At 47.9% G+C, this 27,847-nt stretch overlaps 1 protein-coding gene across 1 annotated transcript; it reads left to right on the top strand.

The window, feature by feature from the left end:
- Positions 1-29: 29 nt before the first annotated feature.
- Positions 30-26,623, top strand: LOC146862131 (thioredoxin-like). The gene is made up of 5 exons (XM_085643222.1): positions 30-177; positions 2,203-2,307; positions 20,393-20,452; positions 21,134-21,199; positions 26,351-26,623. Exons 1-5 carry the CDS (start codon positions 154-156, stop codon positions 26,411-26,413), a joined length of 318 nt encoding a protein of 105 aa, XP_085499348.1. The 5' UTR covers positions 30-153; the 3' UTR covers positions 26,414-26,623.
- The last annotated feature ends 1,224 nt before the right edge of the window (positions 26,624-27,847 follow it).

Genomic DNA, 27,847 nt, shown 5'->3' with positions numbered 1-27,847 from the left:
GCTCCGCCCACTCTCACAGGTTTAAAAGCCCCTTGGGTAGTACGGGTATAGTACTGTTCTTTTGTTTGCTGTCAATCTTGCGGTGCATTTTTGGTGCCTGCTGGAGCAGATATTTATTTTTTGTGACCTATTTCCTCTCGGCCTATAATCATCATGGTGAAGAAGGTCAGGAGTGTGGTAAGTTTTCTGGTCCCCCTTATGCCTTTCTCTGGCCGTGCGGCCTAGCCGGAGAGAGATCTGGAGGTGGGCTTTAAATAAATTGTGCTCGTTTGTTCATACGGGAAAAAACATGAAAGCAAGAGGGACGTAAGTTCTTGGTTGTCCAGGTTTTCCTTCGAAGTGTGAGCAGTGGGTGCATGTTTCTCTAATTTAGTATTCATTAGTAGAGGTGGGCGAGCGGCCGGAAGCTGAAGCCTGGCCCTGGCCCAGCTCGTGGTACGGCTGGAATCTCGAGCTTTCGTGTGGCTTCTGCTTGACTCTCCCTCTCTGTCCAGGATGTGGCCTTCGGGCTACAGCTGCCGACTTTAGAGCCAGCTGGTGGCCCAGTGTAAGAATCTCGGCGTCTGCGCAACATCTTGTGATTCCGGTCAAAGCCTTTCATCTCCCCTGTGTATACGCAATGAATGTAACCTTGCCGGTGTTCATGCAAAGTCTCTAAATTCGCGCTAAATAAAAGCTCAAGAAACCGACACGGAGGTTAAACTAAAAGCAAAGCCTTAACATAACGAGACAAATGGATACCCATACACGCTGGTTTGTGCAAGATGAGACCAGAAAACCTGAATTAACGGCTTCCCTGCTTAAATACGGTGATTTTATGCACCCTTTTCTTTATTGCATATGAAAGCACTTTAAAACATGGGTTCAGAATAAGTTGTACAAAGACCTATAGTTTGATTTGATAAAACCATAACGTAGCTGTATAATCTGGACCATGTAGAGGATTTACGTGACGAGTGACTTGTCTATTGGTTCTCTAATCGTTCACGTCTAAATACTATCCCTCTTAAATTCGTACTGGTGCAGTGTTATGTGGCTTATTTCAAAGCTTTCTCATGTTGAAGAAATGGCTCATTTGAATTTTGAAAATGCTATCATGTATCACGTGGTGCTTGTTGTGACTTGCATATCAAACCTTTGCAGGGCCTGTGCTGAAAGATCCGAGCCAGACCCTTGGCTCGGCTCGCCCTGTTAATTTATTGGCTCGCCCCACTCTAGAAGACCCAGCTGCTCCAGGCTAGCAACTTGTTTGGGCGTTTTAGCCCGCGAGAGCTGCGATTTTCATACCCGTACTTTAAATGTTAAAAATCAATACCGCCAGCTCCATCATCCAGCCTGGTGTTGGCTAATCGAGTACGGCCTTTTGTAACAAAGCTCGTAAAGCTTTTCCCATCGACGCGAACTCATTCCTCGGTGCAACGAAAATCATCCCGGTCCCTTCTAAAATACATAAACCGGGTTTTGTGTAGGGTGTTTTGGTTTGTGTGTTTTTTGTGTGCGCTAAGCAAGCTATTTACAAGCTCGAAGGTAAAGTGCTCTGTGCAAGGTTTCCGCATGGACTTGGGCCACGGAGCGTCCCTCGAGCACCCAGTATTTGAAAACGTCTGTGCGGTACTCTTAACTAGTTCATTTGCAATTGTTGCCACTCGATCAAATTTAGGAAAGCACGAATAAACCACACCTTCATGTTATTAGCCGTATTTTCTGACCCTCCAGTTTTCAGGCACAGCGGTCTTAAAAGGGGCGTTAGGTTGAAGTCTCCGCAGGAGGTTGTAAATTGTGTTAATAGTCTAGTGGTGCTAATGGATTATCCGATATTTTGAGTCAAAGGACAATTTGAAGTTCCTTTGACTTACACCGATCTCTTTCTTCTTCCCTCCCCCCCCCCCCCCTCCGCTGCTCAGCGCTTTGTGTTAAATTGGTCTGGCCTTGGTCAACACAAGTAGATAGTGCAAGTTGTTGAGGGTGACGATCTGTCTTGGGTTCAAAGTCCTATGTAAAACAATCCAATGTTATTTCCAGACATCACTTGTTTGCAATTCAAAAGATGAACCTTGGCTAGTGAGTGCTCTGTGTGTTAAGAGGTGGCATCTGTCATGGCTGGTATAAGCCTGACGAGCTAGAAGAGAAATTCGGAGACGTCTTTAACTTCTCAATGATTGCAAAACATTAACAATCTGTATTTTGTGTTCATTTTTCCAGGCGGAGTTTGACGATATCCTGGTGAAGTCCCACTCGAAGCTGGTCGTCGTGGACTTCACTGCGTCTTGGTGTGGGCCATGTAGAGAGATCGCACCTGCGTTTCAGGTAAAAGCCCCCCTTAATGCTATGTCTGTGCTGACCAGTTATCAAGGCATCCCCTGCCCTGGTGAAGGACTTCAGATGGGCCTGGATTTCTATCCTGCTGTATCTGAGGGCGTCCATACACAAGTTTAAGAGGCCCTGCGTATCTAATCTCACTCCAAGGTTTTCTGAGAGGGTAGCAAAAGAGCGTACTCTCCAGGAGAAAAGAAACACCCTTTATAGGGATCTGAAGAACCCCATTTTAGGCAAGCTTGAACCGATTTACAACCACCTGGGGGCATTGAAGCCATTTTTAGCTGTCTGGCCCCCCTTTTGCCACCGTCCAACCATCTTGGAGTGCCTCCAATCGAGGAGGGGCTAGTACAGAATCCCAAAATGGGGTAGACGTAGATTGAAAATTACTTTATCTCTGGCTCTAACCTTGGTTGAGGGCATGACCTGGACCACAACCCCTACCCTCGTTGGGACCAGAGAGGCTTAGCACTCCAAGTTATTTTATCTGGTCAATGTGAATGATGCCTGTGACCCTAAATCGGACAAATCCACTTTTGAAAGGGGCGAGTATTCCGTTATATATATATATATCCATATAACCTACTGGCGGTCGCCAGTAGGTAGTTATTGTTAGGACCCTGTTTCCATAGGAAAACCGCAACATTCTATTTTGAATAACTTTGGCGCCGGTCGACGAACCCTCACGAAATTTTCAAAACTAATGGGGCGCTACGCTCCGCTCCTACCCTGAAAGTCTCGGGGGGGGGGGGGGGGGGGGGGGGATTTGTCAAGCGGGGGCTGAGAAAAAAGGGGGTGTCCCAAAACGCGTTTTCCCCATGCATTTTTCCATAGGACCTTTAGACACAGCTACAGCCCGAACGGCTGAACAGAGTTACTTGAAGTTTGGCAGAGAGGTAGTCTACAGGTCAAGGAAGTGCCTTTTGTAGGTCTGGTGTAAATCTGTTCAGTAGTTCCTGAGAAAATAGCATTTAAATCAATATATATATCTGTGGCAGTTTACCGTGCACTTGCGGTAAGCTTACCGTACGCGTACGGTGCCGAGCGCGATTCTGATTGGCTGTTAGATCTTAGTAAACATTCGAATCGGTCGAAACCAGGAAGTGTCGGCCGCCATTTTCTCTCTCGCACTCTGAGGGGGGGAGGAAAAACAAAGTTGGATAACATGAAAAGGGGCAGGCTAGACAGCTCCTAACCACCTATCCATGGTTAGGGTGTCCCAAAAGAACCCCTAAGGCCAAAAATTATTTTTTTATTTTTTTATTTTTTTTGAAAAAACGCCGATTGCGCTTACCGTACGCGTACGGTAAAAAAAAAAAATTATCCACATTTTCCATACCCCGTGTGCAAAAGATGCCCGAAGGGCACCTTGTGTGCATGGCATATTAATTATTCGATCATTTAATAGATGACCTTTCACAACGAAGCGCATAATATGTCCTCCGTGTGTGGACGAAGCGCATCGTGCGTACATGGCCCACGGCACTAACTGCGTAAAGTGGGCACGCGAAGCGCACCGCGTGCTCACGGAACGAACTGCGTGAAGTGGGCGCGCACGCCACAAACGGCGTAAAGCAACTTAGCATTTAAAAAACCGTACAAATTCACTGAAAAAACCATAGGTTTCACACACGTTATAGTTAGGAATTAGCATTTAAAAAAACCTTGCAAATTCACTGAAAACCATATATATATATATATATATATATATATATATATATATATATATATATATATATTCACTGAAAAAAACCATAGGTTTCACACATGTTATAGTTAGCTGGACATTTCACTCGTAAAAAAACATTGAAATTTCCCCGTTATAGTTAGTGCAGGCAACTATAACTCACGCGACCGCAATCCTCTGCTGATGACATATGTGTCTTTATGAAAAAAAAATATTTGCAATATATGTATAGCTAAAATTTAATGGAAGACATGGGCAAATACGTGTCTAAATACAGTATTAGCATCAGCAGAGGATTGCGGTCGCGTGAGTTATAGTTGCCTGCACTAACTATAACGGGGGAATTTCAATGGTTTTTTACGAGTGAAATGTCCAGCTAACTATAACATGTGTGAAACCTATGGTTTTTTTCAGTGAATATATATATATATATATATATATATATATATATATATATATATACTGCTCCAAATGCACCAAAAGCGAGTCACTCGCGGTCGGGTGCTGTAATATGGCGGTGCCTGCCGTATAAAATTAACGCTCCAAATTCTTGAATTGTAAAGAATGTAAGCACTCACGGGTAGCGTGGCAACAGGTCTTTTATTCCCGGAACAGACGCGTTTCGGCGGTCTGCCTTCCTCGGTGTTGACAACACACCGGGAAGCGCCATATTTTATACATTACATCTCCGCGTGGCATAGTATAATAGACATAGACAGAGGACAGCGTAAAGTGTGGGTGGAATCACCAGCGCCATCTTGTAATGTGTTAATATACATATATACAGTGCAGATCATACAGTATATACATTATATACAAATTAATTCAAGGCGTTCCATGTGTTATTCACTTGAAATACATGCCGAAATCAAATATAGATCAAACATCAAATTAATACATCACTGAAAGATGGCTGCCATACCACCTCTATTCATGATTAAGCCGTGTATCGGCAATGCTCGTGATGATGCCGTGTATCGGCTTACACTGGCTGTCAAGAACTCCATAATTTAATATACAGTGCAATAAATCTAGTCTTGACACAAATAGCGAATTGGTAATCAAAACGGCCACAACTTCAGGTCGCCGCGGCCAGAGGACAAAATACATAACGCTTACATTATAAATCCTGATAAACATATTATTCTAAATGACATATTAATTTCCCAAATGTACTGACAGCTCTTCATTACTATTAAGACCTGAAGGAAATTTTGACCGAAGGTCAATAATGTAACGTGATTCTAACCTCCGCAGTTTCTGCAGGCGGTCGCCACCTCTGATATTTTCTGGGACAGAATCTAGACCGAAAAACTGTAAAACATTCTTACTACCTGGATGTTTTTCTTGATAATGTCTCGCTACAGGGTAAGAAGCATCCCCTTTCAATATCGCCCTCCTGTGTTCTAGTATTCTGATTTTTAACGAGTGAATAGTGCTGCCTATATACAATAGGCCGCATGGGCAAACGAGACAGTAGACAGCATAGGGGGTACTACAAGTCAAGAACTTTCTAATGGGCTTTTTTAAATTCACATTAGGTATTGTGTAATTAAGTACTCTATGGCTGTTAGAACAAGCCTTACACTTGCCACATGGAAAGAATCCTTGCATATCTTTCAAGGTGCCCTGTTGTAATGTTGGTTTGGTTAAATGACTGCTAACCAATCTATCTTTTAATGATCTTGCCTTTTTATAGGTAATCATCGGATATTCAGGAATATCATCCCCTATGATGGTATCACTTTTCAAAATATGCCAATTTTTCCTTAACATCCTTTTCAAGAAATTAGACTCTGCAGAGTATGTCGTAATCATCCTAAATTTGCCCTCATGTGTATCGACCAAATCTTTCCTTGTAACTGTCTTCTCTTCTAGCAGATGTTGTCTGGGAATACCTCTAACTTTATTGAGTGTTGTCTCCAGTAATGCCTGTCCATATCCTCTAATACGAAATCTATTTACACATTGACTAGCTGCCAATTCAAAATCACAGGTTCTGGAGCTATTACGTTTTAATCGTAATAGCTCCCCATATGGTATACTCTGTATCAGTTTGGGGGGATGATTGCTAGTTGCAAAGAGGATCGAATTCCCCGCTGTGGCCTTACGGTACAAGGATGTTTCTAATTTCCCCTCAGAAATAAATACCTTCAGGTCCAGATAGTCCACTGCCACTGGACTCACTGTACCTGAAAAGTGTAAATTAAGGTTATTGGTGTTAAGATCCTTAATATATCCTTCCGCTGATTCAATAGTGCCCTCCCAAACAATGAACAGGTCATCGATATAACGATACCATGCTTTTACCTGGCCTGTCACTTCTCCTTTTACATAGGTCTGGGACACCTGCTCCTCCCACCAGCCCACCAACAAGTTGGCGTAGCTGGGGGCGAAACAAGTGCCCATCGCAGTCCCTGAGATTTGTTTATAGTACTGCTCACCAAATAGAAAAATGTTGTTTGAAAGGCAAAAACTTGTAAATTCAATCAACATGGAATTATGTTCCGCATATCTCAATTGTCGTCTATTGAGGAAAAACTGGACGGCTTGAATCCCATCTTCATGTGTTATACATGTGTACAGACTAGTAATGTCCAATACCATTAAAACATACTTGGAGTCCCAGTTTAGGCTATTCACGTTCTTCAAAAAGTCTTTCGTGTCTCTCACATATGATTTTAATTGTGACACGAATGGGAACAAAAAGTGGTCAATAAACATGGACATATGTTCTGTTAAACTCCCTTGTGAGGAGACTATGGGTCTACCTGGTGGATTTGCATTATCCTTGTGGATTTTAGGAATATGATAGAATGTTGCCACCAGTGGAGTAGTTTTCCTCAAAAATAGATACTCATCAGTCCCCAACATGGATTTATCATACCATTTTTTAATTAACAGATCATAACTCTGGACACTGGTTTGATAGAGTTCACGAGAGGATTTGATGTAGTAGTTGTTATCCGATAATTGTCTGAGTGCTTCAGCACAATATTGCTCCCTAGTTTGTAGCACTACATTGCCGCCTTTATCTGAAGGCTTGATTATGATTGACGTGTCCTGCAATAAGCCATCAAGTGCTTGCTTCTCCTCCTTAGTCAAATTTTCACCAGAATTGCGTTTTTGAGTCCTGCATCTGAATTTCACTAGATCTTTCACCATTGTATCAGAAAATGTGTCTATAGTATCAAAAGGCATTTGAGGTACAAAAGTTGATTTTAATTTGAAGGGACTTACTTCCAGTTCTTGTTCAATGCCCACCGCTTTTGCTCTTGCAGCCATATCTTCCGATACACTCCGTTGAACGGGTGTGCCAGAGTGCAGATTCTGCAGAAGTTCCACTCCAGATAGATCATTGCAAGTCAATATGTCAGTGGCAGTAATCCTTACTCCTGCCGAAGTTGTTTTCATTAAGTTCGGCCTCAATTTGAAGTATTTGTGTAACTTTAATTTGCGAATAAAATTATAAAAGTCAATCCTGGTTGCGTGAACTCCAACTTGCTAGTCGGACAGGTCAGTCCTAGGGTAAGTACCTTAATCTCACTAGTTGTTAGTTTTTTCGACGTGAGATTAACCACTGTCAGATTGGATTCTTCTATTGGCGCTTGTAGTTCCTCTTCTTGCGCATCCACGTGGCTCTTCCTCTGCCTCTGGCGGCCCCACCCTGATCGACGTGTTCTCCTGTTTGATATTCGGGTGGTTTGTTCTTCCCGCCTCTCAGCCATGATTGCCTGATTATTTGGAATTCGTCGTGAAAAGGAGTCGGCCCCATAGTTCCTTCCACTACAGGTCTTGACCGCTCATCTCCTGATTCATTCTTCGTTAAATCGGATTCTGACGTTTCCACTTGTACATTGGCTTTGGCTGTACTTCTTTGCGTTAATTCTTGTCGTGGCCCATCAAATTTGCGCGCAAAGGTTAGTACTCTTCCCTGTAGATAGTCCCTCTCATCGCGCTCAAATTTCTCTTGTTTCCTGGTTTTAATTTTGCCTTCATATTTCAGCAGTCGTGCTTTCATTTGCTTCATTAGTTCTTCCACTTGTGTTTTGTCTTCTTCTTTCGTTAACAACTCCTCTAGAGTTTTGATCTCCTCCAAAGCTTTCTCTCGGTCACTCCAGGCATACTTTACTAAAATATCAAGAGTACCCTGGCAATACTTTGCAGTGTGTTCTGCCCATTCTGATAATAAATTCGGGTCAGGATTTTCATATGAGGGAACAGTGTACACTCTTAAGCCTCTGGGAACTCTATTAGTGTCCACATAACTCTGCAGAGAGGTGGCCTCCCACCACTTCCTTGTTTCGCGTTCATATAGTCTTTCCAATTTGGTCAGAGTGTTATGTAGGTTGCCACCCAGCCGCGGCGCCTCTGCTGTGTCGGCCCCCTCGGTTCCTCTTCGCTGTTGGGTTTTAAACATATCCTTTGCCGCTTCCCGGCGTGCCGATTCGCTGAACATAGCGATAATCTAAGTCCAGCAACCAATCCCGGGAATCTGCCTGAGCCACGGTACCCTCGAACTGCCGCAGATGAATATATCCGCAACTAATCCTTGTTGCTATACGTGATGCTGGGTCAATCGTAGCGCAAAACCTCCAGTCAATCAACGATACGCTAGATTCCCCCAGACAACCAGTCAAAATAGATAAATGCGGCGGTGCACTCGATATAGAAAACTGCTCCAAATGCACCAAAAGCGAGTCACTCGCGGTCGGGTGCTGTAATACGGCGGTGCCTGCCGTATAAAATTAACGCTCCAAATTCTTGAATTGTAAAGAATGTAAGCACTCACGGGTAGCGTGGCAACAGGTCTTTTATTCCCGGAACAGACGCGTTTCGGCGGTCTGCGTTCCTCGGTGTTGACAACACACCGGGAAGCGCCATATTTTATACATTACACACCGAGGAAGGCAGACCGCCGAAACGCGTCTGTTCCGGGAATAAAAGACCTGTTGCCACGCTACCCGTGAGTGCTTACATTCTTTACAATTCAAGAATTTGGAGCGTTTATTTATATATATATATATATATATATATATATATATATATATATATATATATATATATATATATATATATATATATATAATTTTTTTATTTTTATTCCGGAATTGCTTAATAGTGTAGCAAGGGCATCACTTGTTTCCAGTGCCTATATCGACCATAATCCCCCAAGCATACACCTTTAGCTATCTAGGAGGCTGGGGGAGAAAAGTGCGGCATCAGTCCCAGGGCCTGCCTTCAACTTGCGAAAATGTGAATATGAACGCCCTTCAGGTAAAGTTGTGTTCAAACAATTTTCTGCCTCATTCAGTTGGTGAGAGGCCAGCTCATTTGTACACCTGAACTTGGGCCCTTGGAGGCCAAGTAGTTTGATCAGCCCTGTAGGAAGGAATCGACATTGCTCAGATTACCTGAAGGAGTCATCTAGGGATTTTGCAAATTTAAAGATGTTAAGTGGAGTATAAGGCAGCGATGAACCGGAACAAGAAATTGGAAAACCAATCTTGGGTAAACTTATATTGGCACGTAGGCTGAAAGATGCCAGGTCCTTCTGGATGGAGGCAGTAAGACCATATCTGTATGTGCTAAACCTAATGCTGTTACTAACATCAGCCCAGAAGACTGGGTCGACAGTTTATGGTTTAAATCTCTTTATTGATTTCAAGCAAACATTCAACAACCACCCTCGATTCTAGAGGCACAATACCATTGAGGCAACTGGGTTGGCAGACGTAGCTAAACTACGGGTGGTAAACATAAACAGAGGACAGAAAATTATAAAAATAATAATAAAATCATACAAAACCTCAATGCTACCTCCCCCCTCCCTTTCCCTCGTCCGCTACAACTGGTCAAGTGAGGGGCAGCCTCTAAAGGATCAACGCCGCCGCTTGCGGCGATTCTGGGAAGTATCCTCCGGAATCTGGGTGTCTGCTAGGCGTAGTAACCGCAGATAGCGGGGACAGGTCAGCTCACGGAATTCAGACACCAGTAGGGTGAGGAAGGGCCTCCACAACTCTGGGAATTCGGATCCTCTGCCCGCTAAAGTGAGTGTTAGTTTCTCCATACCCAGCACCACCCAGAGTCTCTGGAGCCATCCAGAGTGTGTCGGGAGCTGGGCTGAGCGCCAGTGTATCAATATGTTTTGTGTCGCTGCGCCTAAGGCGATGGCCATCAGCCTACCCCTCCGGGATTTGAGTGGGTACGTCAATGGGTTGGGTAAGCCCAAAAGGATGTACGTGGGGAAGCGCGGTAGCTCTGTCTCAAAGTGCAGGTCAATGTCATCCAGAACCTGGGACCAGTATGGTTGTATACAGGCACAGCTCCATAGAACGTGCACTAGGGTGCCCACCTCTCCACAGTTCCTCCAACACAGCGCGCTCCGGCGAGGGTCAAAGCGATGCAAGCGTTCTGGCGTATAATACCAGTAAGTGGCAATTTTGGTTAGAGTCTCCGTGAGACCCATGTGGTAGGCAGAGTGCCGTGCCCTATGGTAGATACCGTCCCATTCCTTGTGGCTTAAGGATCTGCCCAGGTCCCTTTCCCACCGAGCCCGGCCTGCGTTATATGTGTGTGCGGTGGAGTCCAGAAGCATTTTGTAGAGGTCAGAGATTATTTTCTTATTGGACGTGCGCGTCATCAGCCATTTTTCATAAGGGGTCAGGAGACGCTGCGCCTGGGGCCTAACCTGTTGGTGGAGTGCCCAGTGTCGGACTTGTAGATAAGGCATGCGCTCTGATTCCGGGAAGCCATAATGCTCCTTGAGTTGCTGGAACGTGATTATGCCTTCAAAATCGAAAAGATAGCCCAGGGACCTACAAGAGGAGGAGCGCCAGGCGCGAAAGGCCTGGGCATCCGCACCAGGGCGGAACTCTGGATTGTCGCATATTGGGGTAAGCGGTGACGGAAAGGAGGTCAGTCGGTGGGCAAGGTTAGTGCGATCCCAGGATTCCGTGCCCGTGATGTAGGAGGCATAGAGATTGGGCGGCCTATGCTGCTTGCGGAGGAAGGGGATGCCCTGCAGCGGTCTGGCCGCTACCGCTTGGTCTTGAAACAGCCAGTGTTTCTCTGATTCCAATTGGTGCCATTCCACCAAGTATCTAAGCTGAGCAGCATGGTAGTATAGTTGGAGGTCGGGCACCCCCACCCCCCCCCCCCCCGTTCCGGCGGGAGAGTCGCCACTGCATGTCGGAATCGGGGCTTACGGCCATGCCAGATAAAGCGCGCCAGGTCCGTCTGGGTCTGTTGGAGCCAGCCGGTCGGTGGGCGGAGGGGAAGAGTCTGGAAGAGGTACAAGACCTGCGGGAGGACCGTCATCTTGATGGCCGCAATCCTGCCTAGCCAGGAGAGCGTATAAGTTTTCCATCTGCGCAGTTCCGATCGAATACGGGAGCGGAGATCAGAGTAGTTAAGGTCCGCGGTGGCCTGAAGGGTCGGAGCCAGGTGAATGCCTAAATAGGGGATCGAGGCGGCTGCCCAGCTGAGTATGCTCTGCCTGAATATGGGCCAGGGTGTGGGAGGAGAGCGAAACGTCAAGTGCCATGGATTTCTCCAAGTTGATTTTGAACCCTGATCCCCGCGCAAAGCCGTACAGTTTGATGAAAAGAGCGCGAAGAGCTGAGATTGGATTGGATAGGGAAAGCAGTATATCATCCGCGTAGAGACTAATGGTATGGGTGTCGCCTCCAAATTTAATCCCGGTGATGAGGGGGTGCCTCCGCACCCTTGAAGCCAGAGATTCCATATAGAGCGCGAACAGGAGGGGTGACAAGGGGCACCCCTGCCTGGTACCCCTCCCAATGGGGAAGCGGGAGGAGGTATAGCCATTCACCCGGACCGTCGCCATAGGGGAGCGGTAGCAGTTTAAAATCCTGGTGCGTAGCTTCTCCCCAAGCCCGGCGCTCTCCAGAACCATCTCGAGGTATGGCCAGTGCACCCTGTCGAAGGCCTTCTCTGCGTCAATGGCCAAGAGCATGTATTCCCCTTGCGTACGGGATGCGCTTAGTGTTGTCGCTTGTCTGCTGCTGTGGAATGAAGCCCGCCTGATCCGGTTCAACCAGGTAGGCCATGTGCGGTGCCAGCCGGGCCGCGAGAATGCCAGTGTACAGTTTAATGTCTATGTTCAACAGGGAGATGGGCCTGTAGGCGCTGCAAGCCGTCCGATCCTTCCCAGGTTTGGGGATAACGACTATCGCGGCCTCTAGCATTTCGCTCGGGATGGCTCCCGCTTGATCGAAGGTGTTGAATAAACTCGTCAGGAGAGGGGCTACTTGATTGCAAAAGGTCTTATAAAAGGCAGCTGTGTAGCCGTCTGGGCCCGGCGATTTACCCAACTTAAGGCGGGAGATCGCCGAGACAACCTCCTCCACTCGAATATCCTTCTCCAAGAGATCCACCTGCACAGAAGGCAGGGAAGGCATGTGGGCCCCCGCAATATAATCAGCGCAGGCCTGAGTCTCGAGGGGCTCTCCGGAATAGAGGCCCGCGTAGAAGTCGCGGAATGCCTCCGCTATATCAGCGTCGTCAGTTACGGGTTCCCCCCCTAATGTCCGGATCTCGCGGACTCCCTGCCTTTGTCTGGTCTCCCGCAGTTTGTTTGCCAGCAGGCGGCCGCACCTATCCCCTCCCGTGTAGTATGCGTGTCGAAGCCTGATCGCGGCGAACTCAGCCCTGTCCTGATCCAAGGCATCGAGTTGCTTTCTTTCTATGCAGAGCTGCCGCCAGGCCCGGGAAGCACCGGTCCTCTGGTGCATTTGTTCAAGCTCTGAGACGCGCTGGGAAAGTTCCGCCCGCTTGCGGCTGCGCTCGCGGTTCTGGGCAGAGGCGATGGCTATAAATTCCCCCCTCAGGACAGCCTTCAGCGCCAACCACTGTGTCGCTAGAGTCGTATCCGGGTTAGCATTGAGAGTGAGGAAGTTTGAGATGGCTTTCTGGAGCTGTTCAATGGTCGAGGGGTGGTGTAGCAGTGTATCGCGCAGGCGCCAATGTCGGAGAGGTTGCAGGGATGGCGGGAGCTGGAAGGTGGCCAGAACAGGGGAGTGATCGGAGAGGGAGGCCGGTAGGATGTCAGTGCTCAGTGCGTGGGCCTGAAGTGATGAGGAGCTGAGGAAGTAGTCTAAGCGTGCATATGTTTTGTGTGCCCCTGAGTAGAAGGAGTAGCCCCGACTAGATGGATGAAAGTGGCGCCACAGGTCCGACAGTCCCAGATCCCGGAGACGAGCGCGCCCGGCAGCCGAGAGGACACCCGCCTGACCAGTTCTCTGACCGGACCGGTCCAATGCGTTGTCAAAGACAATATTAAGATCACCGCCCAGCAGCAGACAGCGGCCCGAAGCGGCGGCCGCTTCGTCCAGAGCGTTGAGGAGGAATGCAATCTGCCCTTCATTAGGTGCATAGATGGAGCCAACATCCAGAGTCACCCCCCCAGTGAAAATTGATAGGTGAGGAGTCGACCCCTGACCTCCGCCCCCTTGTGTAGGACCCTGCCTGTGAAGGAGCGGGAAACCAAAATGGCCACCCCAGCTGTCTTGGAGTTGGCAGAGGAGAACATCTGTGTTGGGAAGGCTCGGGATTTCAATCTGTGGTGGTCCTTTGCCAGTAGATGAGTTTCCTGTAGAAGGCAGATGTCCGCTTTCGAGTGTTCCAGGTAACTAAGGACTGCCTTTCGTTTGACGGGATTATTCAGCCCCCGCACGTTGAGCGTAAGAACCTTAAGGGGGGTGTGTGGCATCTACGGTCCGGTGAGCAAGGCGGAATCGCTGAAGGGCGCTAACTATCCTAAGCAAGTGTGGGGGGCCACTCAAACCCTCTAAGACCTTGTGCAGCATCTGGAGGGGTGCAACAGGGGAGAGCGGACGAGGGATCCCATATCGAAAGAAAAACCCCAAAACCCCTTGCAGAACAAATATATCAATAATAACAACAAACAAAACCCAACAACAAAGTCATCATCTGGTAAGATTGTTCGTCACCTAGGCAGAGCCAGGAGGGCGTCAATGTGGGGACCATAGTGTGACCAAGAGGGGGAGTATCGGTGCCCCCCGCCGCCCGCCTCCGGTCGGAGACCCCTGGGTCAAGTGCATGTAGCTACAAGTGGCTAGAGCTCACTCAGCCCCCGCCGGCAGCCCGGCCAGCGCGTCCGTCGCCGAGGCCAGAGCGTCCCGCTGATTCTTAGCTATGTCTGTTTTGTTAGGCTTCCAGCCCCGTCTGCGCCCTCCTTGCCGCCGCCATCCCGACGCCGAGGGCCCCGGGTCCGCAGCTCGACTGACCTCCTCCACGTCCGGTGGCACCAAGTCCAGCACTCCGCAGGCCTCGGAGAGCGAACGTAGCTGGTGAAGTTTGCCATCGAGACGGAAGATGATGCGGAATGGGTGTCCCCACGAGTATGGAATGCCCCGCTGCCGGAGATGATCCGTGACAGGGCGGAACTGCCGTCGGCGTTGCAGAGTGATCAGGGCTAGGTCCTGGTAGAGCACCGGAGAGTGCCCCTTATAGGAGACGGGGTGGAGGGTCCTTGCTTTCGCGAGGATAGCTTCTTTGGTTCTAAAGTCTTGGACGCACACCAGTATGTCCGCTGGGGGGCTGTTGGGCGCTCGGGGCGGACCGACCCTGTGTGCCCTGTCCAGGACGATCTCCGTGTCATCCGGCACTGCCAGGATGTGGCGGAAGAGGCCCACGACGAAGTCATGGAGGTCCGCATTGTCGTCCGTGGGTTTCACTCCGCGAATTCGGATGTTATGCCTGCGGGACCTATTCTCCAGATCCTCGAGGTGGGTCTGAACATCAAGCTGCTGGTCTCGCAGGCGGAGGAGTTCTTGTTGGATCGTGCTCATGTCTGACACAGTAGCGTCGCTCCTCTCCTCCAACGCCGCCACTCGCTCCCCCACCTCCTCCACATCCCTGTGAATGTCTTTTATCTCTGCAGTGAGGTCAGCCTTCACTGTTTGTAAATCAGCCCGCAGAGTCTGGAAGAGGGATTCCATGAACGCCTTGGTGACCGGCTCCTCCCCAGCGCCGGGAGAACGCTGCAGGGTTGCCATCTGGGAATCCGCGCTTTGAGTGCTGGGGACAGGCTGAGGGCGCCCAATTATGTCCTTTAGAGGCTTTGATTTCCTCGCCTTGGAGACTGGCATAGCGTAGTGTCCCACAAAGTGACCAGCGCCGAGGGGGCGCGTCGGTGTCGCCGCCGGGGATCAGGGAGCGCAGGGAGGCGGAGACCAGTAACGGCAGGTAGGTTCCCAAACCAGTCGCAGGCTATCTCCCGCTGTCGCCCCTCGGGTCTGGTGGCAGTGTCTCGGAGGGGGCGTCGACCAGGTAGGCACGTCTCCCAGCAAAGGCCACGGGGGGGGAGGGGAGCCACGTGCGCCCGCAGGCCAGCGCCCGAACGGGGTCCGCTGTCTATGCCACTGGCCGATCCCGGCGGTACCCTCAGCCCCCGGGGCACACCTCCGCCGTCACCCCTAAAGTTCCAAGTCCGGGCACCCACCGGGCCCCCTGGCTCTCACCTTGCTCCTGCCGCGACGCTCCTGTGACTCACCGCCCTCCGAGCTGCCTCCGCGAGCCCACGCGTACAGGGCGAACAGTCAGGCCTCCACACTCCCCGGGCGTCGCAGCCAGTCTCTCCGTGCAGGTCCAGGAAGGGGAACAGATACTCGGGTACGGATCCCGCAGAGCACCCCAGCCGGTCCCGGTCCGCGTCCAGCCGCCGGCGCTCCAGTCGCAGCTCTCCCCAGCGCCGGGCAGCCCCCAGCACCGGTCCGCCCGTCGACCCCTCGGGACAGAGAGGGGTCCCGCTCCAGCGCCAGCAAGATTCCGGGCACAGGCCTCGGTGAGTCTCAGAAGCCGCTCCGCCGTCCAGGGCCACCCCTCCTCGCCACCCGGGCCTCCGCAGTCTCCGACGCTCGGTGGGGGCGGCCCGCGATCAGGCCCCCAGGCAAAGGCCGGGATCGGGGTAGCTGGCCTCGGCAGGCCTCACTTGGGCCTCCGCGTTGGTGAAGCCTCCGCCGGGGACCGACCACCGCAGGCCGCGTCGCCTCTCAGGGCTCCTCCTCCCGCCGTCGCCAACTGTGGTCGCCTCCCCCTCTAGTCGGAGCCAGCGGGCCCCCTGGGCAGCCCCTCGCCGTGATCTGCAGACCGCCACGGGTCTCCCTGAAGCTCTCAGATGCTAGTTTCGGCGGGCAGGAGCTCCGAATCCTGCGTCCTACCTCGCCGCCATCTTGGCCAAGCCCCCCCTGGGTCGACAGTTTAAAGAGGTTTATAGTTTGAGTGCCCCCCATGATTGCCAAGAGGCGGTTGTCTTCCCAATAGATTTTATGTAGGTTAATCTTTGAAGCAATTGAGGGCCCGCCCAACAAAGCCCAGGGCCCGGATGGTGTCCCTAAAGACGTATCAAAATCGGCACCATATACTGGGCCCTTCTCCTTCATAATTCTCTTCCTGCGGTCTGTAAAGAGGGCCTCCAGCAGACAAGGCATTCTACTGTAATGGTGCCAATTTTTAACAAGGGGATATACGCTATAACCCCCCCCCCCCCCCTTGGTGCTATTGGCCAGTAACTCTACTGGACTCAGTAGTAAATCTGGTGGGTGGAGCTGTTCTAGAGCACCTCCTCTCATGGTTCAAGGTGACACAGGATGTCGGAGGTGCGGTATGGGTTCCGAGAGGGTCTGAGCATGATGGTGCAATGCATAAACTTGCATCTACTGGTCAGTAAATAGACTGTTGCAAGGCAGGGTGCTGTCTGCCTGGCCTTTGTGGGTCTCGTGTCTTCGACAGTGTAGTCTGTTTCCTGATGGATTGAGACTCTTGAATCGTCGCGGTAACGGATGAGATATTAACCTACTCCCCTAGCTGCCAACATATCCAGAACGTGTGAATTTTACGTGCACAGCTATACATGACTGAATTGATAAAAGTCCCCTCCATCCCTGCCTCAACCAGTGGCACACCATACAAATTGTGAGAACTATCATTAGTCCCCAGATACTGTCCTGAAGAGACCCCTTATACATTGCGGGTCGAAACGTCGTCGACACAAACTAAGAGAGAGCAAGATAGACTTATGCTATTGTTGGATGCCTCTCATTGTTTTTAAGACCTTCCTTGAATTTCTTTTCACTAAATCTTCACTTTGAAGGCTATGATCACTGCACTGGGTTTACTCTTTCACTTCTATAAATGTGCTATTAGTATTTGAAAAAATCTGTGACCTTAATTGTTTTCTATAAATAAATTGTAAAATAAACTAATTTTACTTCGGCTGAAGTAAATTACTGTCCAGGTTACTATTTAGAATTTTATTTAAATCATGGTGTGATTTTCTGATTAATTCGGTTATGAGTATATAATTTGTACTCCTCATTGTAAATACGCTTTTTCTAATAAGTTCCTTGTGGACATTGTTATTGCCTAGTACTGGTCAAAACTAGGGCAGGCTTTATCTGAATTTGGGGTAGGGAACAATCTGGTGCAGTTCTAGAGAGCCCTTCATTAAGATCTGTCTGCAGTATGGCTTTTAAGTGAATGGACAGATGGCTATAAACTAGGGAGAGGTGTGCGATGGGGCTGTCTTGGCTCCTGCATTGTTTTGTATATCCATGGCCTTGGTACAGCAATTTCAAATCCTGTATCGATGTTCCTTCCAGTGGTAGGAAAAAGGTCCCAGCATGATTATACACAGGATGTTTTTATCTAGAACCCCATATTTTTTTAAATATTTTATTCCAAGAGTTTCTTTTATGGGAACGCTGAGCCTGGTTACCAGCCTACCAAAGATTTTTATCATGGTTTGCAAGCCCAGAAACGGTAAGATGAGGGGCACCTATCTGCATGGTCTTCCTGTCACCCAGACTTAGGATTTTTCATATTTGGGAGTAGTTATGGTTGCTAGGAGTAATTGATACCCAACACCTTTTTATGCTTAGTGGATTACTTTTTAATGTGGCCAAATGCATTGGGGAAAACATGTAGTCCCTCAGCCATCAAATCTGTAAGTCACCTGGTCCCTGCCAATGGTGCAGGAATTTGGGGATACTCCAATACAAGCCCCATTCTGGTGGTGTGAAAGATGCTTAGGTGACTTCTGGGAGTGCCCCCTCGTTTGCTCTACCTAGATTATGTGCCAGGGATGGAGTATTCCGAGGATACCATCAAGCTAGCTCACTGGCTTTTGTAGTGTTACACCTGGGCTAATGCACATGCCTCGCTGAATAGAGCAATCAGTGATTGCCTCTCGTTCGAGAGTGGCATAAATTCTCTGGTTTGCTTACTTCAAAAATGAACTAAACTGGGCAGGCCGACTTTTTTCCCCCACCATATAGAAAACTAATATCGTAGGTTCAATCCAAATTTATTGAAAGGTCTAGACCCTGAGGTATGACCACACATTAAAACAAATGATCCGTCAAAGTATACAGAGATGCACAGTAATGCTCCATCCCTGGAGCCAAATTCTAGAGTGAATTGATGGCAGTGGAGATAGGGTACTCATCACCAGGTTAGGATTAGTGAGGTGGCAAGTTTGTTTGCTAGGATTAGTGAGGTGGCAAGTTTGTTTGCTGTTTGGCCAATTTGAGCTTAAGTTGTCATGTATCTTTTCCTCAAATCCTGTTTAATTTTACTTTTGTAATTTATTTTGACCTCACATAAATATTCTCAATTCAGATCATACATTAACGGGGGATGAAACATCTATATTATCCCTAGTGTATATGCAACAGCTAGGTTCTCCATTTAACTGTTAACCTCTTCTTGAAGTGCTATTGGTAGACTCCAATCACTAAAGTTTTAACTTGAAGGTTTTATCCTATGATGGCAGTTATACCCACTTGATTGTACTAATTTTGTTATTTGCCACTATGCCCTGCACTTTATGCTAGATCAGTCTGTGTAATTTACTGCCTTTGACAAGTGAATAACTCGTGTAACTACAGAGAATTGCATTTTGCTGGCTTTTATCAAAGTTGTGTTAACAATTCATCACTTTATATACAAAGTTATGTCTCTGTGCATTCATGACCATTTGAGTGGATTTGATTTTTGTATCCAGGTAGTACCGTTCCCTGTTATCTGCCAGGTCATCAGTTTGTTTGAGACACATTATGGTAGCATGCCTTGGTGGCTACGGTTTCCTAGACCAGTTGCGGTGAAAGTTAGGTGTATTAAAAGGTGGTATGTGTCTTGGATATATGGGAAGAGACACTGCAACCCATAGTCTAAAGGCTGTAAATTCTGCAATACACAAATGATTCATGCAACTAACAATGTTTTGTATTTAACTTCTGTATTTAGAGGAATATTTTCTAACTCGGCAAAACCTTGCTGTATTATGGTGCAATGTCATCAACCTTCATGCTCCTGTGCTGTAGACCTTTAAGACAGCAAGATCAGTTTTATTTTTTTGTACTTCCACAAGTCTTTCCTGTGTCCTGCTGGACAGCATGTTCACTTATTTTCCCTCCTGAAGCCTTTGTTCACTGTACTCTTAACCCCTTCCCCGCTCATGACGGAACCGTTCCGTCATGAGCCACGGTTGCCGTGTGCTCATGACGGAACGGTTCCGTCATGACACGCCCGTTGGCGGCCGCTCCGCCTCCGCGGCGCTGTTTCCCCGCCTGTGCGGGGGGACAACGCAAATGGGCGGAGTCATGACGGAACCGTTCCGTCATGAGCACAGCTCAACTGTGGCTCATGACGGAGCGGCTCCGTCATGAGCACAGGCCCACCGCGCTGCCCCCCGCCCCCCCAGCGCTGCAGCGGAATGTCCGCAGCAGCGAAGGGGTTAAAGTGGGGGACAGCAGAAGATGGAGCCCACTCATGGACTGGGTACTGAGCAGAAATGACTGGCCTCTGTATACTTCATATGCATGTCAGCTGGTGTGGTCCTCTAAGGAGGGCACCGTTTGTCGTCTCCAGGTACTCGTTTAAGGGTCGATTCACACGCATACTTTGAGCTGGGCAGGGAGGCTCATTTGATGCAACTGCTATTTAAGTGCCCCCAAAGTCCAACTTAAATACTAGTTTAGAGGGCCACGAAGCGGTTGTAGCTTTAAAAGGGCCATTTCTACCGAGGTCTGCCTGCCAATGGCTTCTTTTTGTATTGTCCTGGTTAAGTGTTAAACTTTGGTTAGTCTTAGTCTGCTTTAGTTCTTGCATGTCTGTTTCCTAGTTTGCTGAAATAATTTACTCTCCCCGAGTGCATGCTACTTCCTACTTCGTGCTTGTGTTTGATGGGGAATATCATACATGAGATCGCTCTATTCGGGGAATATCGTACATGAGATCGCTCTATTCGTATGTTCAAAGGTGTGCAGTGTATAGTGTGGCTTGACGCAGGTGGAAGTGGTGTCCATGACGTAACTTTGTTTTTTCTTAATATACTTTCTACAGAAGTTCAGCACGGAGTACCGCGGTGTAGTATTTCTGAAGGTGGACATTGATGACAACCCGGTAAGTGAAACGGAGCACTTCACATCAACACTGGTACTGTGATCGGTAAACCTAACTTCTCGAAGCAGTTTCCCCTCACAAACCAACTTGAGTCACTTAAGTTGGTATTGGCACTTTAGTTAGCCCTTAGCCAAAGGGATCTGACACGGGCCATAGGAATGTAAGCTTGCGTTTAGTTTTAATATTTATTTAGTTTAAAATTGTCCCTCTTTGTTCATAACTATTCTTCTCTGAATTCTCAAATGGAGCAGAGCAGTATTTGGCAAACCTGACTTTTATTTTATGTAACCCTGTAAAGTTACTGTCTGCATGTTGAAATGTCTGATTTTGCAAGAGGGTGCTGCCTCATTAAAGTTAAATTTCGTTACCACCACACCCTGAGCATTTGAGTCACTTTTTCTTGGCTGACTGTAGTCTCAACGACGTGACTTTCACATGCCTGGCCTATGTAAGGGTGTACTTCGAACATACTCTGGCATCAACCTCCATTAGCCTAATTTAATGTACGAGGGTAATTGTATCTGAACTTGGGGCAGTCTGCAGGCATAGATTGGTTTGACAGAGACTCCTGGAGTTGTGGTTTGCTTGGCCCAGTGTGTACAAAGTTTTCAAGTACTTTCATTTGAATTATTACGGCGTTTGCCATTAAACTAATGTATGCTGGGATTGTCTTACCAACAGGTGCTGGCTGAAAGATACCGAATAGAAGCGATGCCCACCTTCATTTTCATTAAGGATTTTAAGAAGGTATGTGTGGAGTTCTGCTTTTATACCAGAATTTAAAGCTCTTTTCACAGCAAATAAAGACCCCTGCTATCAGCTGATAACCATTTTGTTTCTGCGGAAAACTGGAATTAAGTGCCACACTACCCAATGGAAACTAAAATTCCTATCTTGTTACTGGCCCTTAACAAGCCACAACTTTGACTAGAGCCAAACTAAGCTTCCTGGGCCTTCATGGCATCAGCCTTTTACTGACTGCTCCCTGTATGTACCTGGTACTGGAAATGGGCGGTGGCCCATTGGTGCAAGTGTACTTTAGGGTCTTTTCTGCTAATGTGATCTGATGGGATGGTTCAGAGGCCTCCTGGTTGTGGCCAGATGTGCAAAGAAGCTGCCTTCTTTCACGGGAAGAAAACTAGAAAAATCTCAGTTGTACACATCTCCTTTTTAGGTCTCGGCTAGCGAAGGCTGCGCTTGCGCAGTCTCGCTCGCGAGAGATAATGACTTGGGAGAAGAGGGGCTTGAACCCGCCCCTCTTCTCCCCTGTTCTCCATTGGCTGGCCTCGTAAATGCTGGCCAGCCATTGGAGAAGAGGTCCCGTCACTCCAATCATGCCCCGTCCTTTTCGGATCGGGGGGCATGTTTTTTGCAAAAAGTCTCAGGGAGGAGACAACAGCAAAACACGCCCCCGAATCCGAAAACGACGCTCCCTTTCTCCGAGGCATTTCTGCTGCCTCGGAGAAAGGCGGTGGTGTGCCTTTTGCTCTGCCTTGTTGCTCCTGTAAGGCCAAGGAAGCCCTCTCTCGTGCAGTTAAGCATGTTCTGATATTAGGCTGCGCTCCAATTTATTTACCAAAATGATCTAGAGTTGTGTACTGTCAGTACATGTGGCTGTAAATGCTGCGCCAGCACGTGACACAAAGGACGCATCTACCAATTAAACAGTGGTATGGGCAGAGCGGAGCCTCGGGGAACAGTACAGTGACAGACAATATTGTCATTGTGTAAACTGGGGTCCGCTGGTCCATGGTTAAAACCCGATGCTTGGGACACCCAGAGCTTTCACTGGTTGCCCACGACGCACGCGGTGACCTCGCCTTACCCCGGGACATTGCCACTTTAAGTCGAACCCGTCCTGTTGACCTGTGGGCCCTTCTTCTGCCCGAGGAGCGCCACCGAGATAAATCTCTGGTCCAAGCAACATCTGCCAGGCTAACATCTGCCACCGACAGCAGCGTCCCTGCCCTGCCGGACCTCCCATGAAGGGCTCCAGCGACTCTTTATCCAGCTGCCGTCCCTCTGGTGGGGTCTGCAGCTCCCACCCCGCGGACCCTCGAGGCCATCCCCTGCTTTACAGCCAGGGTGAAACCAAGGTGGGGCGGGAGGGGGGACAATACGAATGACCCGTTGAACACAACAGGAATGCTCTCGAGTGTGCCATGAAATTACAAAGAACAACATTGACTCTGCGCTGACCACACTGGACTGCTTGATATCGGCGCTAGGGACGCTACCACTTCACGCAGCATTGTCCCGCGCAGATAACGCAACGGTTTATCTCTCGAACAGAAAGGCCGTCTTGAGAGGCCTGTCAGCCAGCAAAGGGCACCATTGTCTCAAAGGCGAAATGTCTGGTCACCGCCTATTGTCCCGGAGGGGCTGCATAAGGCACTGTGACAAGAAGCAGCAAGGATAAAGCGCAGAGTGTGGGGGTGCGTGCGTGTGTGTGTGTGGGGGGGGGGAAGGGTGTGTGTGTCCCGTCTCGCTCCCACTTTTGTTGTGTGAAGAGTTTCTATCAAAACTGAAGGTACACCGCGAACTGCACACCGTGACTTAATGCACGTACATACGCTATAAAATATGCTGGCATTAATTTCTGGAGGGAAGAAACTCCTTACCTGTACATTAAAAAAGGCACGTTTATCTCCTTGCTGTTCCCACCCATGCGGTGCCCCGGGACACTCGCTTCCCGCCGGTGTAGGCTGACACATTCAGCACGTACTTGCTACTGCAAGCTGATAGCATTGTAAATCAGTGCAACACAGTTGCTGCTGCAGCCCCAGCAGTGTGGGAACATTAGCCCCAAGACTGGTGTGGGAACCATTTCCATGTGCGCCTGGCTATGCTAAAATCCCTTGTTAATGCTCGGAGAAAAGTAAGAAAGAAAATAATGTAGCGCTTCGTACTGTATTTGTACGCCGCAACTAAAACACGTGTTAAAAGGCTTAGTCTGAACTGCCATTTACCAACAGCAAGCCTTTAACTCACTGAGCCATGTCCGTGATGTCACTTTAAAACAGGAACCTCCAAAAGGTCTATCGCGAGCGACCCGTAGCTCCCAGACTACCTCGGACTCGCGCCCCTGCTTTGTCAGGTTAGTTTACAATGTATAACTGCGGGGCCCAGAAAGAGGACTTGAAAGTCCTGCCGCTTGAAAGAAGCCTTAAAAAAACAATTGCCTCACATCAGATCAAACCGCCTGAAAAAATATATGTATCCAATTGAGATGTATTTCCTTAAAGTCAATGGCAGTAATATATTTGGAAGAGAGATGCATTACATTTAATACTTAGTTTCTTTCACTTTCACAACGCTAACAACAAACTATTGTTTCCTGCTCCAGTTTGCACAGACTTGAACAACGTGGGTATTATTACCATAAGGCATGCTTCCTAAATCACTTTACCCGGCGGCCTGCAGTATGTAGCCACCGCATCCGCAAGGGGAGGCCGAGTGACTCGCAAACCCCTCAGCAGGCCAGTCTGTGGCTGCCACGAAAAGCGCCCATACGGCCCTTAAATGAACGTCTGCAGGACATGCCTGGGCATGTTATTGACTCGGCAACCTCGATTCAGGGGGTGTAGTGCTGAGAGAACTCCCGCGATCCGGAAAGGAGGCAGTGCCCAGCTGCCTACGGACACCACCATGAAAAGGCGGGCGGCGACAAAGGCGAGGTTGAGGTGAGCATTGGCCTGGGTCATGTGCAGAAGGTAACTGGGGAGCATAGGGTGCTAGTGTGATGTCGCTCCATAATGAGTTTTTTCCAACTCGCCTTCCTTCCTTTTAACTATCTCCCGCCCTCCCTTTCTTGCATTTTATCCCCTGGCTGCCGTCCCTTTCTTACCGTTTATCCCTTGACCGCCCTCCCTTCCTTCCGTAATTGAGTGTACCCAGACCTACCAGCCTTTTATGGATAGCAATACATATTTTATATAAGTGTGTGTATTTTTGGTCCAAATGCGGTCACTTTCGCGTGCTGTGCTTGTTTACATTTCTGTTGCTTTGCTCCCACCCCCACCCACTGTCTGTGTTCACAAAGCTCCCACCCCCCTTTCCGTTGGATGGAAGCTGCAGGCTAGTTGGGGGCTAAATGAGTGATTGTTGCACACGCGGGGGCAGGGGATCGTCTGTCGAACTTGGAGCAGAAAGGCTGAGGCATTTGTAAAAGGCATTTCAATGTGATACATGTGCTTCGGTAAGGTAGATGGTTTAAGAGTGTGGTTATGGCGTCGGGGTGGGGCGAGTTGCACTCAAGTTCATTAAAGTATATTATATTGTAATCGATGAGCCACACACTCTCTATCTCACTACCTCACTCTTTTTATCTCACTAACTCACTTTCAGTCTCTCTTTCACCACCTCTCTCTATCTCACTACATCACAACATCACTCTATGCTTATATGCTTATATATCACTACCTCACAACATCCCTCTCCCTCACTACCTCACTCTTTCACTACCTCACTCTCTATCTACCTCACTCTCTATCTCACTACCTCACTCTCTATCTGCCTCACTCTCTCTCACTACCTCCCTCTCTATTTCAATACCTCACTCTCTCTCTGCTAATGCAATAGTTATCACATATGCAACAAAAAAGCTAATGACAATAGAAATGACAATGCCATTTATTTAGGGATACAAAAATGATAAAAAAATAATGAGCAATACCAATAGCTCTACCTATAATATTGCCGAGACCATTGCATTGTAAATGGGGAAAAGGGCCAGATGCGCTTCTAGGAGGGGGTGGTGGTGGGGTGATTTCAAACCTGGGACAGACTCCTTTGGTCATGCTTCGGGTTTCATGCAGACTTTGTCTAGACGAGTGCAGAAAACAGGTTTGTCTCTCACACCACAGCCACATGTGCACACCGACCAGGCAAAACATTTTGTGTGGCTTCCTTCACAACTCAGGCAGCCAGTGAAACAGAAATCCGCAAAATAGGGTGCATCTTTAGTGGCAGCAACTACACTCCATTTTTGGTATCTCAGGCAGCCTTCTTTACTTGTGCTTATAGGACGTGGCTTAGATGTCAAGGTGTTAACTTAACCCAATGGTCGAAGTGGGGGGAAAAAAGTAGGGGAACTGTAGGCGGAGAATCAGAGGGCGGGAATAACCCAAGGATCGGATCAGTGGGCGGAGCAAGAGGTGTGGCCGGAATGCGCAAACATCCCAATTGTTTGTATTTGTTTGACATTTCACTGCCCAGTTTAATCAACCAATGGATACACATGATTATTTAAGGTTATAATTAGTTATTGACATTAAAATATACTCACAAAGTGGGATATGTTTCTAATCACAGAATGTTCAAAATACGATACAATGTGGAAGCACCAGCCAATTGTCTCTGAGTCATGGAGTTTCTGTCATCAGCACTTCTCCCTTTTTCCACAACAGCAGTTCCAACATGAATGGCAAAATATCCTACATTGCAAATGTTTTGTATGAGCGAGATTAAGCTATTGACATTGTAAATAACAATGCCGTTTCTCTAAATGTTTTAAAAACAAACATAAACAAAAATGTCATGAGCAATGCCAATAGCTCTAACTTTACCAATGCCGAGACCATTGCATTGTAAATGCTTGTTGGATGTGTAAGGGCTGAAGAAAATCGAAATGCAGCAAGGTTTACAATTGTATGTGACTTGAGTTTTTTTTTTTCCATGTAGTATTTGTAATCTGGTAACTAAAAAAAAAAATTGCCTGCTATCTATTTTCGCCTGGTTGAAGTTGTGAGCTACTAAGAGGGCTGTTGTAAATCTTTTATCTCACACAATGGTTTTGATACTCTGAAATTTGAGACAACTGGATGTTTTGTCCTGTCCCTGAGCTGTGATATTGGTGTGTACAAGAATTTGTAGCTTATTTTTTTTTTTTTGTTTTAGGTTGCAACAGTTAGAGGAGCTAACGAGGCAGCAATCAAGGCAAAACTGAGAGCTCTCTCCTGATTTTTACAAGCTTGTTTTGCACCATGGCAATCTGGAGTTGCACTGTCCCAGGACCACGGCAGAAAGTGAAATTTGAACTCTCATATTATATATATTTTTTTTATAAAATTTGTATTTATATAAATAAAAATAGTGTTACCGCAAGCCCTTTTATTAAGGGACTGAATATTTAACCATCAATTTATTTTTCTAATAAATCATTCACTTAAATCCTTCCTCTACTTGATTTCATATCAGTGGTATTTGTGATTTCATGTGGTGGTGGCTTGGGAAGACTTTGCTCTCCCTTTATTGTGGGGAGGACACTTTACCAGAAGAGAGCAGTGGTCAGGCGGGCAGGCCTTTTATTCCCACTGAACCAGCCTCAGTGGGCTGGAGCCCTTGGAGGCTGGTTTTGAAAGTTGTGGTGCCTCTAAATTTCCCAGCTTCCCAAGGCTAATGGGAACGGGCAAGGTGAGGCTTCATGAGGAGTGAGTGGGCAGGTACAGCTTGGTGATCAGAGTGACAAAAGGGATATTCCACAAGGAGACTAAGGGAGCAGTGCTACTTTGAGCATATTTGCCAGGGCTGCTATTGGTTTATAAGTCTGGCCCTGGAAACAGTTACGAATTTGGTTCCGAAGTGGGTATTTTGTAAAGGTTTTGGCTCCGAAGCCTAAGGGCAGTTGCAAGTTAGCGAACATGCTCAACTGGGTTTTAGCCCAAGTTCGGTTATTTACGCTTGGTAAATGGTATGGCACTGGCCTGTAGGAGAAACAAATGATTTGCCTGCACCCCCCCTGCCCTTATGGGGACTCTGGTCCTGAACCCCTTCATGTTTCTCATGTCAACTGTCAGCACCAACCCTAACCTTGCAAATAGAGGGCTAATGTTAACTGTTGCCACTGATGGGGCCAGATTCCACGTTCTAGATTTTCTCAGGATCCTCTGGCTGATCTTTTTTTGCCTGCTAAGAAAGTATGGAGAGGAGTCGACCAATCTTATGGATTTTACATTCCCCTTCCCCATGCGTCTAAAGGATCACTCTCGCTTTATGTTTGCTAATTTATTAGAAGGCCAAAAATAGTAGGACATGGACACACCTCCACAAGAGTATAGAGATATATGAATACCAATAAAGAGCAAAGTCTCCGAATAGAATTTATTCGGCACAATAGGCACCAAATAATGAATTCCAAAATCGAAACTAAGTATAGTCTGTCCAAATCACTTCATTTGTATTTCAGGAACTAAGAATATGTCCCTAGTCTGGTTCTAGAGTGACGGCCCTACTTAACTTCCCACTTGGTTTCCCTTAAAGTGGCCGCTCGAAGACTTCCTAAGAAGCACGTGTTAAATGGGTCAAGTAGCGTAAAGCTACGGAGCTCGCTCTAAGATGCTGCCTTTCCTCAGTCAAAAGCAGAAGTTCCCTAATCTGTCCCTAAAACAGTTGCAC

The sequence above is a fragment of the Triturus cristatus genome, chromosome 2_2 (assembly GCF_964204655.1).
Source record: "Triturus cristatus chromosome 2_2, aTriCri1.1, whole genome shotgun sequence".
Classification (NCBI taxonomy): Eukaryota; Metazoa; Chordata; class Amphibia; order Caudata; family Salamandridae; genus Triturus; species Triturus cristatus.
Note: the sequence above shows the minus strand (reverse complement) of the source record. Positions and strands in the feature narration are given on the sequence as shown.